General features: G+C 54.5%; 1 protein-coding gene across 2 annotated transcripts in view; it reads right to left on the reverse strand.

The window, feature by feature from the left end:
• Positions 1 to 928: 928 nt before the first annotated feature.
• The window catches only part of TENT4A (terminal nucleotidyltransferase 4A), a 41,473-nt gene continuing 22,509 nt past the window's right edge, over positions 929 to 19,892 (reverse strand). The window contains exons 2-13 of one of the 2 annotated variants that reach the window (XM_061393894.1): positions 16,834 to 16,957; positions 16,008 to 16,054; positions 15,044 to 15,164; positions 13,976 to 14,083; positions 12,758 to 12,886; positions 10,403 to 10,616; positions 8,437 to 8,563; positions 7,358 to 7,458; positions 6,638 to 6,810; positions 6,225 to 6,383; positions 3,671 to 3,835; positions 929 to 3,081 (exon numbers count right to left, since the gene is read on the reverse strand). In XM_061393894.1, coding sequence (XP_061249878.1) covers positions 2,890 to 3,081; positions 3,671 to 3,835; positions 6,225 to 6,383; positions 6,638 to 6,810; positions 7,358 to 7,458; positions 8,437 to 8,563; positions 10,403 to 10,616; positions 12,758 to 12,886; positions 13,976 to 14,083; positions 15,044 to 15,164; positions 16,008 to 16,054; positions 16,834 to 16,957 — 1,660 coding nt within the window. In that variant the 3' untranslated portion in view covers positions 929 to 2,889. Of the gene's footprint in view, positions 3,085 to 3,670; positions 3,836 to 6,224; positions 6,384 to 6,637; positions 6,811 to 7,357; positions 7,459 to 8,436; positions 8,564 to 10,402; positions 10,617 to 12,757; positions 12,887 to 13,975; positions 14,084 to 15,043; positions 15,165 to 16,007; positions 16,055 to 16,833; positions 16,958 to 19,892 lie in introns of both variants that reach the window. The other variant, XM_061393893.1, reaches the window with a different exon arrangement.

Consider the following 19,892-nt stretch of genomic DNA (forward strand, 5'->3'; position numbering starts at 1 on the left):
GGGCAGAGGAACCTTCCCTCTGCCCCTCCAGCTAGCTCCTGCACCCTACTCAGGCCACCTCCTGTGCACCCAACGCACCCAGCTCCCCCAGGCCACTCGAGTCCTGGCCCAAGGCCATCCGAGGCACCCTGCTCAGGAACATGCACCCGTCACCCTTCACTTCCTGAGAATCTTCTCATGGGCGCAGGGGCCCGGCGGGGTCACAGAGTGGGACACGACTCCAGCAGCTTGGCACACACCCTGCACCCCCAGCCCCAGCTCCCTTCTCCACTGAGGTCATGGGCCATCAGCTACCCTCGGAGGCTTTCTGCGACCTCACAGCAAGGGGGGTGCCTGAGGAGCCAGGCCTGGTGTCTGCAGACTGCTGCTCAGAGCGTCTTCAGAAGGAGCCTCCTCTGGAAGGACGTGAAGGTACACAGGGCCCACGACACCGGCCCGACAGCGCCGAGCTCCATGCACAATGGCTCTGGGGCATCGGGCCAGAGGCCTCGGGCCGAGGCCAGCGCTCAGTAACTCAAGGGAGTGAGAATTTTCATAAATTTCCTTATACGTTCTAATCGTAAGCTACATTTTAAGCCACACTATGATTTTCTGTGGTTTCAAATGCGCTATTTTGAAATCGTATAGTGTTGACTCGAGAGAGAAAAGTGGAACAAAGGGTTCTGATGGGAAGTTAAGAACCATGGACATCGGCTTGTCAGAAACTACACACAAAGAGCATCAATAAATGGCTCTAGCTCATCCTGTCACCTAGCCCGGGACAGGGCTCACTCTCCCATGGCCAGCCTGCAACCTCACTGGATTCTGAGTTCATGAACCAATGACAACATGATCACTGGCTGTCCGGCCTTGGACAAGGCAAGAACGAAGCCTGCAGAAGGCAGCCCGCCCCCGCCTTGAAAGGAAAAGGCACACACACAGCCACCACCTGGTTTCCCAAGTTTATTAAAAATCAAAGAATAGAAAAACTTCACATAAAAATATGTCAATTTTAGCTTCCACATTGTTGTCCACGCACAAAAAAAATCGAAACATGATATATCTTGTTGCCAGCCCGCGGCGTGTGGCCACAGGGAGCCAGGCCAATTCATCCGCTCACTGTGACGGGCTGGAGCCTGGCGCCCAGGCCTGGGGCTCCGTCCTGGGGCCACTGGCGGTGCTCCTGCATCCCCGCCGCGTTTCTTGAGTGGGGGGTTACAGTCAATATTGCTAATGCGTAGAATTAGTACAGGCCTACGTATCAGTTTTTATAAATATTTCTTTATCAATAGGTTCACAATTTAAATATCTTTAAATATTTTTGATAACCTTGGATCATCACGAACCGCAGACAAACTGTGCTACTTGGCTCGGGAGCCCCCCAGGGAGCCCGCAGGCACGTCGGCCCCTCTCCACACCAGCGGGCCAGGCCCGCCTTTCGGGGGCCACAGACACGGCGGGGTGTGTAGCGCTCGGAGCCCTCGAGAACGCCCCGCTTCTGCACGCCACCGGGGTCATGGCAGTAAGCTTCTCATCCCGCTTCTCGCTAGTGGACTTCAAAGAACATCCCACCTGTAGTGTAGCAGGGTCAGAACCCCGTCTTAAAAATGGGAACCGGATGACCCAGGAGAGGCGCCCACCTCCCGGGACACCCGCGGCACTCGGGAAACTCAGGGTGAGGCAGGGTGGCTGCGCCGGTGTTCGGGATGGGTAACAGAGACAGTGGTTGTCGTGGCAGAACACACTTGCAGAGGATGCTTCTTGGGTCGGGCGCCGGCCACTCCGGCCCGACACTGGGCTGTGCTCTCCAGCGATGTGTTAAAAACCCCCCACGGCGCGCCAAGCAGCTCAAGTACTTCTCCTATAGTTGCTCTTAACAGAACGAATGCATACCGCTACAGATTCCACAACGGAATCAACAGAACTCCTTTCTCCACATTCCTAAAACTGGGTACCATTGTCTGTGATGACACTCGCCAGACCCATTATGACAGGCTGTGTGACTAAAAACTGAAGTGTTTCACAGTTCACGCTTGAGATCTTATCACGTGACGACCTTTTCTCCCTGTAGAAAGTTATACTCTGGCACTTTAAATGCTGGGTCTGTTGTCTACAGTTTAAAAGAACCAAACCCAAAACATTAAAACTCCGAGGTCAGAGCAGGACCACAGACAGGCCGGACGGCAGAGCCGACAGGCAGCTGGTCAGAATGTTTAGGAGCCAAAGCCCTGGGGGAGCAGGGACTCGGCTCCTTCACCACAGGCTGAGAGGCCTCACGTCTGACCTGAAGAAGGAACATAAAAATTACCCAAGCCCCTCATTCGTGGTGTTCACAACAACGCTCATCAGACATCCAGCCGACACGATGAACCCAACTTAGAAAATGCAACTCGGGAAAGGATCTAAGCTTGTTTAAAAAAATTCCCTCCTCCCTTCAATATAACTTATGTGAAAATATGAAATTAAATAAAAAATATCTGAGTTATTGCACAAATCATAAGTTTTCAATATTTACATAGAAAAACAGTTCTGAAATTTGAAACAAAACGTGAGGGCAGTAAAACAATGATGATCTCCCAACAAATAATGGGGTTCGCTCTCCGCTGCTCCAACAACGTGAAATGAAAGTACCCAACCCGCAGGGCAGGCATGGTGCCGAGAGGCGCCCTAACCCCGCGCGGCCCCCAGTTCCTGCAGACCCGCTCCGGCCTTGAAGGAGGCGCCTGGGAGGCAGCAGACAGCATCCACGTCTAATAAGGCTTCACAGACGACACAGGGAGCTGCTCTTGAGGACGTGACCACCACACGGGGACATGCAGCGTGGCCGGCCGGGGCTGGTCTCCAGTCCCGGGGCCCCGCAGCCGCCCGGCTGCAGTCTGCGGGGCAGGCCGGGCGGCACCGCCGGGAGCATTACCTGCTGAGACTGACAGGCAGGCTGTCCCTCGTGTGTGTGTGTTTTTTCCTCCTCCAGCCGGTACGGTTGTACTGGTGGTGGCCCCGGTTGCCCACAGGAGGCCGCACGCCGCCAGTACCCACCGAGCTGTAGCTGCCGCCTTGGCCGTGGCTGTGGGAGCCCTTCATGGACAGCTTCATGCCGCTGTGCTGCTGAGGGGACCGAGAGGGACGCGGCTCGAGGCCGGCCTGGACTGACCCCCACCCGCAGCCCCACTTCCCCCGCGGGCCAAGAGCCTAGACCCCGGCCATGGCTCTTCCCGACATCCCGGCCTTTTTCCTGAACTGCATTTCTAACGTGTAGGGACGACTTAGAGGGCCCCAGGGCAGTGGACCCAGGGCCCCGGGCACCAGAAAGCCCGGCCCAGTCCAGGGCGCCTGCAGCAAGACCAGGGGCAGTGCAGTGGTGAGGGGGCGACACCGTGGGCAGCGTCATCGTTCCTGCTTCATCATTTGCTTCCTGAAAACCAAAGTTCCTACCGTGGAAATTAACAAAAAATGGAAAATATTCTTTACTTCGAACTTAACTTTTATGCTAACAAATTCAATGAATTAAACTACACTGAACTTTAAAATAATTTAACGCTTTGCTTGTCACAGGGAAAGCAAGTACGAAGCTGAATGATCAAGCTGCCCCTTGAGAACAAAGAGCATGTGTGGACCCCCTCCGTGGAAAAGGTGCTCAGTGCGGGCCGACCGCCAGCCTGCGGGGGACCAGCCCTGGGCACTGGGGCCATACCTTGTGATACAGGTGGGGGCTGGAGAGCGGGTTGGGGGACGCAGAAGGGATGGCCGGGGAGGACACGTGGTGGACGGCCTTCAGCGCCGGAGCAGCTTCGATGCCCGCCTGTCTACAGGGCACAGGGGCCACGCCGAGCGTCGGGGGCGGGATAGTAAACCTGGTCTGGGGGAGAGGACCAGAGACAGCATGAGTGCCCACGCAACACCGCTCTTACCAGGAGCCCCGAGAAGGGCCCCACTCACAACTGGCTCCTCAGTCTGTGACTGCAACCTCACATCTGGCTCCTCAGTCTGTGTGACTACAACCTCACAACAGGCTCCTCAGTGGGTCTGACTGCAACCTCACAACAGGCTCCTCAGTCTGTCTTTGACTACAAACTTACAACAAACTCCACAGTCTATGTCTGACTACAACCTCACAACAGGCCCCTCAGTCTCCGTCTGACTGCGTCACAACAGGCTCCTCAGTGGGTCTGACTACAACCTCACAACAGGCTCCTCAGTCTGACTACACCACAACAGGCTCCTAAGTAGCTCTGACTCAGTCTATGTCTGCCTACCACCTCACAACAGTCTGCTCTGAAGCACAATGACAACATGAAGGATGTCCGGTCACCCAAGCCATAAGGTTTTGGTGACCATAAAATTCAAGAGAACTACAATTATCAGAGAAACTGTCCCTTGAGTCTTGGGGTAGCGCCCTGGGTCAAGCGGGGTAAGATGCCCCAGGCCAGCTGGAGTGAAGGCCTGCAGATGGGACGACCCCCACCTCCGCTCCCCTCCCATTTCTGCAGCACCTTCCCATCAGGGCAGAGGTGCTGGCTCGGGAGCCCCTCCCCTGCTTTTCCAGACCTTCTCTGCTCTCATCTTAGAACTGTCCGCATTAGCCCCCGAGACCTCAGGAGGGTGGCTGTGGCCTCCTGGGCAACAGCTGTGGCAGGAGCTGGCCTCAGGGATGGCACCCCTTCCTCACGTTTCCTCCCACCCAGGGCCTCTCTTCAGTGGGAGCTCTGTGCCCCCAGGGGCGCAGAGAAGAACCCATTCCTAGGGTCTCTGACAGCTCTGTGCCCTGGCTGTTCAGTCTCCACTGCATCCTGATCTGGGAGACTTCAACACGAGTGAGGCACTCAAGAGACCATGCACGTGAGGGTTTGCAAGTGGGATTTCCCTCAGTCACTTCCCCCACTGGAAATGACATTTGCAGTTTGGCGATAAAATGATAAAGTGAGCTTTTTGTCTTAAACCTTAAATGACAACTTCCCGGGTTGCCCAGTGGCTCAGACTCCACGCTCCCAAGGTTGGGGGCCCAGGTTTAATCCCTGGTCAGGGAGCTAGATCCCACATGTCACAACTAAGACCCAGGGCAGCCAAGTAAAATAAATAAATATTTTGCTTTTTAAAAAAAAATCCCTTGAGTGGCCTTAGCTTTTGCCTATCTGTACAGGTGACAGACAGGACCAGGGGCAGCGCATGGTCCTGACGCCACCCGGGAGGTGCACGAGCAGCACCTGCACACGGCTCTCGAGGGAGCTGGGCCCGAGCAGAGGCCAGCCCCAAGTCTGCCTGTGGCAGCCCTCGCCCACATGCGGGCACTGCCTCCGCGGCCCTCGCCCACGTGCAGGCACTGCCTCCTCGTCCACACTGCAGGCACTGCCTCTGTGGTTCTTGCTTGCTAATATACCAGTGAAAGATTCTGGGGGCTCTGCTGATGGCCATCACTGTGCGTCCCGCGCCTGCTGCCTCCGCACCCCCCTAGCCTGGGGTGTGTCCTGAGAACACCCTACCTACAAGGGGAGCCCAGCATCACAGAGAGACGTGGGGACACGTGGGCATACCCATCACCTTCTGCTCAGATCACAACTGCTTGTGAAAGCCGACTCGACTTCAGAAGTGCATTAATGTGATGAGTTTCATACACATACAGTTGATGTATATTTGGAAAGTAACTACAAATCTAAAACATCAAAAATTACCTCTAAAAACTACCTTTTTAAAACACCCGGGTTCTAAAAACAACACGGGTATACTAATTTTGTCTAAATTTTTTGAAAAAGAACATACTATAATGGAAAAAATTCTATAAATAGTATGTAGTGAATGACGCGGAGAAGTCAAAGCTAGTATCAAATCTGAATAAGAGTGCAAACAATGAGATTCTTTGAGGAAATCGAGGACCGTGTCCTTCTCAGCCGAGGGACGGCACCAGGGGCCCTCTGAGCACGAGCCCAGGACAGCAGCCTCATGCTGAACGCCAGCATCACTTGCAGAAAGACCACGTGGACCTTGTCAAGCAGCAGCTCTGGGCCCACCCAGAGTCCCCTGGTGCAAACACAGCATATGGTGAAGCTCAAGAACACGGACTTCTGCGGGACAACAGGACTCACATTCTATCAACCCACCAAGGATGAGAACGGCCTACAGGACAGACATATCTGTTCCAAGAACGTCGAAGGTTCTCTCTCTAATCTAACACTGTCAGTCAGGCCTACAGCGCACAGCACCTTGGACCTGGTCCCAGGCCGTCACTGGGAAGAGCCCAGCCAGCCGCATACCTGCGTGTTCGTTGTCATGACCAGTGTCCTGGACGTGGTGGACTGAGGTTTGCCACTCGCCATGGGCAGGGCGGCGGGCAGGCTGGCCAGCAGGGGGGTGGGCGCCTGGAGGCTGAACTGGTACACGCTGGGCGTGGTGCAGGGCGGCGTGTCTGAGTCCTGGGGGGACAAGAGGAGGGCTGCACCCGAGGCTCGTGCCCCTCAGAGCGACAGGAGTGGCCACAGGCAAGACCCAGGGCGTCCGAGAATGCGGGCGCCCCCCCCCGCCCCCACCCAGGGCTCCTCCCGGTCAGGTCAAAACTGAAGAACATCATGGAATTGCAGCTGAAACACCCCGACTGCTGGTCTTATCTCCCCATAAGTTTGTACACCACGACCCCCAGGAGCCCCCCGGCTCAAAGGACGCCACTCACGATGTCGCTGCCAGAGAGCGAGGACACGGAGGAGGCGGACGAGCCGGATGACCGGAGCTGTGGGCCAGGCAGGGGCAGGGTCAGGCGCGGGCCCAAGGGAGGCTCGGGGTCTCGTCGAGGAGGCTGGTCCCCCTCGCAGGTGCCCATCCGCTCTGCGGTCTTCACCCTGTTGTCTGTGGGAGGAAGGTGGAGCCGTCACGCTCCTCAGCCCGCGGCCCCACTATGCCTCTGACGCTGCGCGTGAGGCTGACAAAGCCAGCTCCTGATTTCACTTCACGTCAATTAATTTTTTAAGTTACACTTCAGCCACTGGAGTGCACTCAACTATGTTCGAAACAACACGGTGTGCAGCCCCACCTGTGAGTTACAGAGCCTGGCCCTGAGGCGCTTCAGGTGTGAACACGCACCGCTCGCGGAGGACACGGCACCAAAGACCCACAGCTTTGGGCGCTGACTACCCATTCAGATGACAGTATGCTGAGCACTCAGTTGAATAAAACAGACTACTAAAATTAATTTCACCTGCTTTCTTCCACTTACAATGCAGTTCCTGGGAACTTCAGAACTTCCATGTGTGCACAGCACTGGCCTAAACCTTACAGCTTTAAACTCTTACAGGAAACAAGCTGCTTTCTTAGTGTGAATGGTTTGTTACTAAAAGACAGACACTGCTGCGCGAGCGCGTCAGGACGTGCAGAGCCGCGGGAGGGGGCCTCTCACCGGGGTCTGGTGCCGCGTGGACCCTGCCGCCCCACTTCTCCTTGATCCATGTCCGGTAGTCGATCACCTCCTGAGTCACCTTGATGATCCTCCCTAAGGTGCTGTGGAAGGGCAAAGGCAAGCGGGCGTGAGTGCCGCACAGAGCATGCTGTGGAGCCGACCGTCCTATCCAATAGCCACTTTACATCCTAACACGGAACTCTGCTAAGGGAAAGCTGGGGCAAGCTAAGGTAATCTCACGGCTGACTTCTGTTGTTTGAATCCAAACCTACACGGAACGTAAAAAGTGGGGGCAGGGAAGCACAAGTCCTGGAACCTCCATCTGTCCACAAAGGACCGCTGAAGTCCCCACCAGGTAGGGAAGCCGGCCCCAGCCCCAGTGACCACAGGGGCCCCATTCCCACCACACGGGGGACACAGAGTGCCCAGAACAGGCCCAAAGCTTTGCCCGCAGACACCCAGGGGACAGAAGCCACAGAGCCCTGTGCCCCCACCACCGAGCTGGCCTCAGAGTCTGCGTCCTCCATAACCTCTGAGGACGGCGTACTGGCCCAGCTTCAGCAATCTCCTATGACAGTCATCGCCCCTGCCTCTCACTTCCCCTCAGCTTGTCCCTCCATCCCAGCCCCACCTCCACGGGCGCGTAATCTGCGGTCAGGAAGAAACACTTCTCACCAGTAAAAGTACACACCGGAAAAGTGAGCGCCCAAACAGGGGCACAAAGGACCGGTGTGCAGGGAGGGGGGTGGGGGCAGGACGCGTCCCTCAGGGCCGACCGGTGTGCAGGGAGGGGCCTGGGGGCTGGACGCATCCCTCAGGGCCAGACACCCACCTCTTGAGGGCAGCCGGAAAAAAAGCATCACACTCTACAGCTTTAAAAGCCAGAAATGACCTCCCCAAAAACTAATACCCTGGGAAAATCCTAGCTCTCTAAATGAAAACCTTTCACCTCTTGACCGCCATGACCACCCTGAGCCCCTGAAAGGCCTTCCTTTCCCAGCATTCTCAGGTTCTCCTGAAACAGGGCAGCAAACTCCGTGGAGGCAAACGACGGGGGCCGCGGCCCCAGGACGGGGTACCTTTCGGAGTCTCTGTTGGGGTAGGACCGGGCGAGCGGCGACACGGCGTGGCTGAGGACGATGTAGGCGTAGTCGAACACCTGCTTCACCTGCATGGCCCCGTAGGAGCTCCGGCCCACGTCGTTCCCTGAGAAGAGACAGCCAGCGTCAGAGGTGCGGCTTCTCACATTTGCAGACAGCAAATAAAATGAAGCGCACTGAAGTCATTAAGGGAGTCCAGGTAAGGAGCGAACTTTGCTGGAACAGCAGACTTTCCAAGTTCAATTTACATGTAACTCATTCCTCAAGTTCAGGTGGGGGTGTTTTTCTTAGGAAACATATCCTTGAGCACCAACATTTTCTCTTTTCCAGGTTTAATCATGTAGCCGCTCAGTAACTGTGTGAGTTTTCCTATTTCAATTACATTTCAGCAAACGCTGAAGACAAAGGAACTGCCGGCCACTTAGCTGACCAAACGCAGACACACCAGGGCTGGAGGCCTGTCCTGGGGGAGGGAAACGCACCGCTGAGGAAGCGCCACACAGACCAGGCGACCACAGAGGACAGTCTTTCAGAAGACAAGAAATTAATGTCATACCCCAGGAGCCACGAAACAAAAACCATAAATCTGAGGGTGTTGAAAAACATATACAGGAGCTAAACATTAAAAAAATACCAAATATAATGCAAGAGACAAAAGGCTTCCCAAGTGGCGTGAGTGCTAAAGTACCTGTCAGCCAATAAAGGAGATAAAAGAGATGCAGGTTTGATCCCTGGGTCGGGAAGATCCCCTGGAGGAGGACATGGCAACCCACTCCAGTATTCTTGCCTGGAGAACCCCATGGACACAGGGGCCTGGCAGGTTACAGTCCATGGGGTCAGAAGGAGTCAGACACGACTAAAGTGACTTAGCACACACGCACACACACAAATAATAAAAAATACCAAATACAGGTGCAAGAGACAGAAGTACAACATGTCAACAAAGAAAGACTTTCCTGACCGCAGAGGACCTTACAAAACCAGGGAGGACAGTGCAGCGGACGGACGGACAAAGCGCGTGAGCTCACACAAAACACCACGCAGGGGCTCTGCACCCGGAGCATACCATCTCACCACCCAGCCTGTCGCCTGCTGCCTCTGACTTTATCACCCACAAAGAGCAGCGTGTCACCCAATAACCCCCCACAGACACCTGTGGGACTGACAAGTAACCATGCGTTTCACCTCACCCATCATTAAAGAAAGTACAGGAAGTGAAAATGGACATGCCTGGCCTTATCAGGTGGGCAAAGATTTCAAAGACGGCCAGCAAAGGTGCGGGAAATGCACCTTAACTGGGCTCTGCAAGGAGCCAGTCTTACACCGGAATCTCCCTCTACGCACAGAAGAGGACTCTCGGGTTTACCGTTAAGTAAAACCGAAAGTGGCAAAGTTGTCTGTGTTATGTGATGCCAACTGCTCCAGTATGCTTGCCTGGAGAATCCCATGAACAGAGGAGCTTGGTGGGCTACAGTCCATAGGGTCACAAAGAATCAAACAGGACTGAGCACACACGTCCAATCAATAACGAGGCAATATTCGATGTTAATATCCACACAGGGAAAATATGAGAAGAGCGTGCAAAGGGGAGGGGATTATGGCACACTTCACTTTTCTTTGTGACAAGCTTCTGGGAAACAGATGCTTTATGACAGACAGGTAATACATTTCTATTCAGAAAAAACAGAATTTTTTTTCTTAATTCACACTTTCTACATTACTCTGATTACAGAAAGCAAACTAAGTTGCAACTTTAGAGTAAGTTATTTAGAAGTATTAACAAGGAATTCTGACGTGCCAGCCCTGACCCCAGTAGTACAGTAGGACTCTACACGAGATCCAGTGACTGCCCGTGGCTGGGCGCCTGTGAATGCTCCCTGGCTGGCATCAGCGGCCAGAGCACAGTGCCTGCAGATGGGGGCCCGCGCAGAGCAAGGGTCCTTACCAGGCAGCAGGGGGTCCTCAATGCACAGCATCGACGGTCTGTACCCGCTGGTCATGGCTTTCATGATCTCCTCTTTGGCGATATAGGCACCTCCTTCTTTTATTCTAATACCAGTTTTCAAGTAATTAAAATTTCTTCCATAGAGTTCAAAAAATTCCACAAGCAGCATCCCGAGGTTCTCATCTGCTCTCCGGGCGTCAATTCTCGGATGCAGCTGTGAAAGCGAGGCCCCCCGGTTTGTGTGGATTCTGGACACTGCAGACACTGCACACGCGGTGAGCTCAGACGGCTGGCCCAGGATGCAGTCAGGGGCCCTCGTCCACCCACCACCACCACCGGCAGCCAGGAGGCATCACCGGAGCCTGGAGAGCTTGTCAACCAAGGGTGTTCAAGAGAAAAAAGATCTGCTCATCTGAATTTTTAAATTATACTCCAATTCTTTGAAATTCAGAAGCCACACATTGCTACACAGACATCTGATTAACCCCAAATTCCCAAACAGTGGTAGGTGAGTGGACCATATTCTGTACAATTCAGAGTCACCTAGATGGTGGAGGCAAACTTATAGATTCTAGTATTAATTCCATTATTTTGAAATGCAACCAGCAGGGGGCAGTGTGAGCCTGAAAAGCATCACTGCTCAGAATCAAAGGCCTAACTGAACGGCCACCAGCTCTGTGCCAGCATTTACGGCAAACTCGCCTCACTGGCCGGCACACAGCTTAGCCTCAGCCTCAGCTCCACTCCACCTGTCCCTGCAGCAGCTAATGGATTTATTCTGAAGCTGAGCCCCTGTCTACTGACCTTCCCGAGTGTCATTAAAAGGCTCAGGAATCTGAGTGCACGGCCCACTGTGACGGCCTCGAGCTGTGAATTTCAACAAGTTAAACCGAACATTCAGCTTGCTGGTCCTACCAGTGCCCCGCGGGCGCATGCGGCCAGCCCACTGGACCCAGCAAACAGCACCACCCGCGCTACTGGACAGTGACGGTCGGGAAGAGGACCATCGGGTCCAAGTCCCGGCAGAAGCACGGCAGCTGAAAGCGCTCAGAGTGCAGCAGCCGTGGCGCAAGCGCGGCTCCTAGGCTGCAGGCGTGTCCGGGCTCAGGAGCCCTCACGCAGGCTCAGCGCCGTGGTCCTGCTGCTCTCTGGCCTTCTCCCTCCTGTTTCCCCGCCTGAGCGCTACCCAGGCCAAGCAAGTGAGCCACGACCTCCGTGAGCCCCGGCATGGATCAGACGTCTCAGTGGGCACAGCGCAGAGGTGGGAAGGGCTGGGCACCAAGGGGGTGGAGCTGACAGTGGCCGCCCTGCCCAGGCCCGGGTGGCCTGCGCAGGGTCACTGAGCCGGGCACCCGGCATCACGAGAGTGAGCAGTGGTCACACTACAAGGCTGCTGGGACAGTTCAGGTAAGCGGGAGGAAATAACTTAAGGACACAGCTCATGCTTAGTTCTAAAAAAAAAAAAAAAAAAAAAGGTCCGACACCTCGGGCAGAAGGGCTCTAAGGGCAGCGTGAGGGAGGCGCAGCGAGGAGCAGCAGAGAGAGCCCCACCTGCCCGTGGGCCCTCACGGGGCCCCCCCAGAGGCACGCCAAGGAGACCCCAGGGTGCAGGGCGCTGGGCCCAGCCGCTCCACCATCAGCAGTGCCGACGGTACCGAGACAAGTCTCAACACAAAACCCTCAGCACCACCACAGACACAGAACAGAGGAGCAGCGCTGTGCGGCCAGAACACAGCAGAGGGGCTGACAAGTGTAAATGGCACGATCGTGCCTCGATTCACGCAGAGACCGCACATTAGAAACGCAGCGTAAGGACAGGTCATCAGCGCGGCACAGCCTTTAATACTCAGGTTTCCTGATAGGTTTTTCCACGCTACTCAACAAAATACGGGCAACAGATAAAAACAAAACACCAACTTTTCATCACTCAGGAAAAAGCTCTTATTTTTTTTTTTCCCCATATGTGGGACTTGACTTTTTTTCTGAGACAAATTTTTCAGTATAAATGACAGTCAAGAACGAAGAAAAGGTTTTCACTGTCTTTCAAGGCATGTCTTTCAATTTTTCTGAACATAATGTTTCTTCAGGGTTAGGTCAACATATACTTGATTGATAAAATGAGATAAGCCCTCTAACAGTTACAACAGACACAAAAAAAACAGATGCAAAGGAAAAAAGTATTGATCAAAACAGTTTCATCATCAACATTAGAAGTCAATTTCTACTACATCAAAACAGAGCTGGGCAGGGACAGCAAAGACCTGGAAGCCGAGAAGCAACTGGTCAGAACACCAGGGAACAACGACCCCCACGTCAGCCTCAAGGTCAAGGGTTCTTGAGACAAAGCGTACTCACCTGCAGAAAGCTAATGGCCATTAAAATGAGGCTGTACGAGCTAATCCCGCCTGTAAAAACTTCATTCAGGTCCCTCTGCAGGAGGAACTGTTTCAGTACTAAAATCAAGTAAGGCAGCAACGAATATTTCTGCAAATTCCAAAAGAAAGACAGCATCTGGTTATTTACTGTGGCTTTGAAGAGTCCACACTGGGCAGACTCCACGTGCGGACAAGAAGCTCACTTCCTCGTCCTGCTCCTCGGGAGGCTTGAGGAGACCAGGCCTCCTCACCCCATGGGGGCCTGAGAAGAGATCCATGAGGGGCTCACTAGGGCCCTGCTGGGGGCCCCTCCCCAGATGATGGTTTAGCGCGGCTGAGGCGGGGGTCCTGCATGGAGACCCCAGGCCCAGGGGCGCAGGGAGTGAACGGGAGCTTCCTCCAAGTCTCTGCCCCCTCTCAGGCGCTGAGCACAGGGCTCTGTGGGTGCAGCCGTGGGCGAGGGAAGGTCCCAGAACCAGCAGGCAAAACGCCCACACTCAGGGGCACCCATGAGACAAGCAGCGGGGTGGGCAGCTCACGAGGCAGGAGGCCAGCAGGACGCAACACTGCCAAACGAAGGACAAGGGTGGAGAGCAGGGCGACTGGATCTGTGGAGGGGTGCAGGGGCTCAGCCACCTCCGCCGCGCTTCCAGCTCTGCTCGAGCAGAGGGGACTCTGCGGACCAGCCTGACTGCAGAGTGAGCGGCTCCCGAGGAGCGAGGCCTCAAACTGGGGGCAGAGGCAGGGTCCAGACAACGCAGCTCTCTGAACGGGGAAGGATGCTCCACTTAACTGCACCACACACCTGGTCAGAGTCCAGAGTCCCTCAACTCCAGGAACACCTCCCATCCTGAGGCACTGAGACCTCCCCGCAACCCCAGAGAAAGCAAACCTACGCTCCACTATGATGTACTCAACTTGCAAATCAGGCACAATGAGCTGCAGGGATGGCCACTGTGTAATAACTAGAAGGATCTCTATAATGATGCGCAAGTGTATAAAATTATTAGGAAAGGAAGGCAAAGCTGTGAAACAGCTATGTAATTCCAAAGAAATAACACTCTAACGTAAATCCATCTGTAACTGTCTTTCTCATTAAAGATTATCGTTAGTTTAAAGGTTTCAACATTTATAAGGGAAACGTCAGCCAACTTAACAAGCCCCTTATCTGCATCGTGCTAACTTGCGGTGACAGCACCTTCATGTAATTCTTGATGAACTCCGCTGCCCGCACCCCGGTCTCCATGTTAAAGCTGATGTCGACTTTAACTTCTGTTTCCTGGTCTGTGAGTTTTATAATTGGTACCTGCAGAGATTTAATTTAGGGAACTTGCTTTAATAGGCAACATTGTTTATGGTCAGGTATCAAAATGTTTCCCAATTTATACAGAGGGTTTTCTCCTTAAACACAAAAGGAGTTTACACACACACACCCCATACTCATAGGCTAAACCCCCGATCCTGGAAACTAGTAGTAACACTGCCAAACTCACATTCTGGGGGCTGCTCAGGTCAGGCTGAGCCCCCTTGGCTGCTCTGTATGTAAACACCGATGCCTGCTCAGAAGCCAGCAGCCACCCGGCAGGAGGGACAGAGCCACAGAGGGGGTGGGGCCACGGAGGGGCGGGGCCAAGACTGAGGCGCATCAGGGAGCAGGCCGGTGACACAGGGCTCCTAGGCTGTGCAGAGCTCTGGGTTTGGACAGACCCTGACACACACACCAGAGAGGCCTGGTCATCCACCTTCTGCCTGAGGGAAGTATGTTTTTTCATATGTGGACATTTTTGGAACAAGAAAGGACCAGGCAAGTTTTTCTTTCTGAAGTGTAACTTGGCAAATAGTAACTTTTTCTACGTAATAAATGCCGTGGTTTGATCACTGGGCCCCACTCTCCACAGAGGCAGCCTCTGAACGTGCCCTGCTTCGGGTATGATTATCCCCTCCTTGCACGGCTTCACAAAGGATGACCCAGGCGTATATTTTAGTGCACGACTAAAGAGTCATGCTTTAAAGTCATGCTTTAACCAGCATCCAAAGAGCTCAGTGTTTGCAGAGTTCAGTGTTTGCAGTACAATGTGCACTTCAGACGGTCTCCAAACATATCGTCAGCTAGAAACCCTAACTACAAAACACCACGAGCACATTCACATGAGCAGTCTTCAAACAGAACCAGTCCCCGCTGTAAACCGTGTCAGCTATCCCCACAGCTGCCGGCAGGTGGCCGCGCGCCCCCTGCTCGGACAGGGCACCCAGCAGCGGCACTCACCGTCGCCTTGTCCAAGACCTTGATGGAGCCCGGCTCAGCCACGTTGTGCTTCCGCAGGGCCTGCTCCAGCAGCTGCAGTGGGGGGCGCTCCCACTTCCCAAAGACCACTAGGTCGATGTCACTGGACGGAAGAGAGGCGAGCGTGAACCCCTGCTCCCCTGTCTGCATGGCAACACACCGGCTGCAGGCCCACAGTGCTTCCAGGGCCGACATCATCCCACCAGCCTCTCCCTCTTAGTGAGAGAAAACGAAGTTTGTGAACTACTTGTAACAGGTAGAGAGCAGACGCTGACCGACTCGCCACACCACAAGGGGACTGCGGAGGCCTGGCCCTCCCATATGGACACCTGTGGTGGATCCAGCTCCCCACCAGCCTCGCCAATGCCACCCCAAAAATCCTGAGGCTGCAGTCTCTTTAGTCTCCGAGGATTAAACTGGCTTAGCAGAATGCAAGTTTTTAATAAAATGATGCACGTAAAACTAAACATTAAAAAACCCTTTATGAGGAAACGCTGGAGAGTGGCTTTAAAATGCAAACACCTGTTTGATGTTTTCTATCAATTAAAAATCCTCACAAAATCCTATTCAAATGCAATTTTGCTTGAAGTTTCATTAAGATGTAAAAGCAACTTTTCAAAAGCATCCAAAGAGCTCAGACTGTTTCTGCTGCATGTGCTCCACGGCTCCCATCTTCCCCATCCCCTCCTTTCTCATCTTCTCTGCAGCCCATCCCAGTAAGTGCAAGAGGAAAAAGGCAAAGCAGTCAATGATCGTAACAGTAAAGTAAATGTTTGCTTCCTGCAATTTTCCCCCTGTGCTCTGTGGCTTTCTCCTTTAGCTTACATTTCCAGTCTCAGATTTGCACACAAGAAAGCTGCTTTCAGCCTTCAGCACGCACAAAGATGCCACCCCCTGGCCCCAGCTTCGTCCACCACACCCTCATCTGTGCGGAGTGGGCGCTCACCTGGTGGGAAGGTAGAGACCGGTGCTGAAGCTGCCGAATATCTGCACCTGCAACAGAGGGCACTGCTCAGACCCGGGACGAGCGGGCAGCGCCCGCCGCCACTGCTCACTCGGCTCCTGCCCGGGGCCCCACTGACCGGACAGCATCCTCTCAAGCCTTAAGTTAAAAGCCTGCCCCAAAAGGAATTCTCCAAAGCTCAGAATCAAAGAACGAAACAGCCCCTTGCGGCGCCCACAGCCGCATAGCGCTGGTCTCCAGGCTGTGGACAGCACAGCGCTCTGTCCCAGGGCACCCAAGGGCAGGGATGAAACTGCTGCGGTAGGGACGAGGACACCAGGGCACCAGAGGGCCATCTCCCACTGCCCCCCACATGCCCAGGGCCCATGAAGCGCCTCCAAGAGCACATGTGGTTCACTCACTGGGGAAGCAGTTTGCAAGCAAACACTTCCAGGATTCACACAATGGAACCCTGCTACGAAGTCTGATGCGGGAAGGGGTAAACTTATCTTAGGGTAAATTACAAACAAGGAAAATAATCAAAAGATTCCAAAAAAGAATTCCCCAAGGCAGACAGTCTTCACACTTGAAGACGTCAGAAACTCAGAACCACCAGTGGGGGTGGGGGGTGGGGGGTGGCGAGCTGAGAAGAGCCCTACCCCCAGCCCGGGTTCCCGGGGTCCCCCTCGGCAGGGGCATGTGCGTCTCTAACAAGCTCCAGGTGAGGCCGCCGCCCTCCCAGCACTGCAGCAGGGGGCTCAGCCCGCCAGGTCTGCACAGGCCCGCAGACAGGATGTCCGCAGTGACACGGCACGGCGCATATACCCACATCGGCCGTCGGCCAGAGGTCCTTAACCACGGTCTCGATCCTCCTCACCACTTCTCTTCTCATGGCAGCTTCTTCAGGACAAGGGGACATGAAGTTATAAAAGTCAATTATTTCCTCGTGAAGTCTAGCGGACAAAAGAGAAACACACTGGAGTTACCATTAGATGCAACCACACGGCTCGTTCTGTTATCAGATCAGCGTGACACAAAAGCTATCACTGGCCACTTAAAATCCGGTTTCTTGTTTCCTCTTGAGAGTACAGGGTGAGATGACCCCTCTGTGGGGAGGCAGTATGGTTCAGCACCCCAGAGTAACACGAGTGCATTGCACCAAAGCTTCTGACTGGCATCTAACGTCTTATCCGAAAGAAACGTCTCAGTGACTTGACGTTAAGAAACTGAGAAGGTGAAGGGTGCTCCCAACGGAGGCACGACAGGGACCCCAGTTACCCAGGGGTCTCACCTCAGCCGGGTGTGCTCCAGGCCCAGGGGTGCCCTCACGGCGGGCTCTGAGACAGGCCAGGCCAGGAGAAGACACCTGACCTCAGGAGCCTGGCAGGCCCGAGTCTCAGCGGCCAGGTCTGCCCGACCCACTGAGACAACGCCCCAGATCGGCAACAAGGGCCCAGGCCACGACTCGGGAGCCAGCGACCAAGGTGTGAGGGACACCAATCAGTTCAGCCCTCCCCTACTCCATCGTTTCTAACAAAGATATAAAATAAAAAGCAGTGGTTTGAGGAGAGACTGGCGGGCTCCGAAAGCCACCTCGTACCCCAGCCCCCAGAGTCACTCCTCTGCCAGTCCCCTGGGGGGGCAACGTAGGGTCATCGTTCTGCTGGAAGGAAGACATGTCACCCTCAGTTACTTTGCAGGATTAAAGATAAGGGAGCAAATAACCTACTCCCAGAAATTATGTATCAAGTCAAATCTACTCGGTTCCCTTCCAAGTTTGATTACTAGTAAGGAAAAGGCAATGGCAACCCACTCCAGTACTCTTGCCTGGAAAACCCCATGGATGGAGGAGTCTGGTAGGCTGTAGTTCATGGGGTCGCTACGAGTCAGACATGACTGAGCAACTTCACTTTCACCTTTCACTTTCATGCACTGGAGAAGGAAATGGCAACCCACTCCAGTGTTCTTGCCTGGAGAATCCCAGGGACGGGGGAGCCTGGTAGGCTGCCGTCTATGGGGTCGCACAGAGTCGACACTGAAGCGACTTAGCAGCAGCAGCAAGGAAAAGAAGATAAAGTGAAATTCATTCATTAATAATATCAACATCAGCTCAATAGTGAGCAAGACAGTCCACCTGAGAGCAGGCACGACTTGACGGAGCCATCTGGTGCCTAGCCACGAAGGTGAGGCCAGACGGCTGACATCTCGTCCTCCACCAACTCAGCTCACAGCCAGCTGTGGCTCTCTCGCCCGCAGGATCACCTCCCCACAGCTCACCTGCACTGACAGTCCTAGGACTCAGTTTACAAGTGACATGAAGCCACTGAAAGCCCAGACAGGTCGGAGCAAGAGACAAACCCTCAACACCCTTGTTCACGGCACATCGGTAGTGTCGGCGAGGCCACCACTGACCGGGGACCTAACTTGGAGCCCACCATGTCTAATTTTCCAAACAAAACATCACCCCAAGCTGCTACTGCTTAAGCCATGAGTCCAGTTTTTAGTCAATCAGAAAAGGTAGTAAGTCACACCACACTGAAATGCAGTAATTTTACCAAAACAGCAATCAAATTTCCAAGACTTAGGGGGTAAAGCTTCTAATCATCTCAACAATGACTGAGAGCCAACGACATCCTGAGCCTTTTCCCGCAACCCTTCCAGCGGCTCAGATGGCACGTCGTGAGAGCTGTGAGCCACAATTCCCCGAGCTCAGCACGGTCATCAGCATGACCAGACGTGCCAGGTGAGTGACCACGCCAGGGACCCTCCTGCTATCGAGGACGTCAGCCCTCACCCCCAGCACCTGCCGGGAGGCTGCACACACCCCTGGGTCACCCGTCCGTCGGTGAGCAGTCAGCCCACCCCAGCACCAGGAACACAGGCTCCCCTGCAGCTCAGCGCTGTGGGTAAGAGCAGAGCACAGAGGTGCAGAGACGCTGACTGAGGACACAGGCCTGGAGGAGCCAGGCAACTGGCTGGAAGACTTGGAAGAACAGCAGAGCCGATGTGGTCAAATCCGAGCTCACGTTCCACACATTCAGCACGTGAAAGCATCAGGAGACAGGCCACTCCAACCCCCCAGATGCCACCACAGAGTGGAAAGGACAGTTGTGCGAGACACAGCCACACACCGCCACCCCTCAGCCTCCCGAGGCCTGCCCTCAGGGCCGCGTGTGACCGGCGGCGGCGTCAGACGGCTGTTGACTTGCCTTGTCCTGTTCCACCGTGAGACACTGAATGCGTGTCTGCTGCTGCTAAGTCGCTTCAGTCATGTCCGACTCTGTGTGACCCCAGAGACGGCAGCCCACCAGGCTACCCTGTCCCTGGGATTCTCCAGGCAAGAACACTGGAGTGGGTTGCCATTTCCTTCTCCAATGTATGAAAGGGAAAAGTGAAAGTGAAGTCGCTCAGTCCTGTCCGACTCTTCGCGACCCCATGGTCTGCAGCCTACAAGGCTCCTCTGTCCATGGGATTTTCCAGGCAAGAGTACTGGAGTGGGGTGCCATTGCCTTCTCCAGAATGCGTGTCTGAGATACGTAATAAATCGCATCTGTAAATTCACGACTGCTGTAGCACGTGTCAGGAAGAGGATGCTTGCTTTGCCTCTGGGAACAGAAGGGATCTTGCTGGAGGCCTGGCTGGACAAGAAGGCTCTGGTCCACCCTGGGGCTCTTCCTCCGGGAAGGCAGGGCCCCTCAAGGTACTGCTGTGGCTCTGGAATGGGAGGCCCTGTCGGTGCACAAAGTCATACAAGGTCTGACAATCATCTGGACAGATTCAGAAAGCCCTGAAGCTGCCTCCTCTGGCTCGGGCTCTCAGAGGAACCCTGAGAGGAAGGAAGCTCCAAGGGCAGGAGAGGGCTGGGGGCCAGGCAGAGCTGCCCCACAG

This window comes from Bos javanicus, chromosome 20, assembly GCF_032452875.1.
Source record: "Bos javanicus breed banteng chromosome 20, ARS-OSU_banteng_1.0, whole genome shotgun sequence".
Taxonomy (NCBI): Eukaryota; Metazoa; Chordata; class Mammalia; order Artiodactyla; family Bovidae; genus Bos; species Bos javanicus.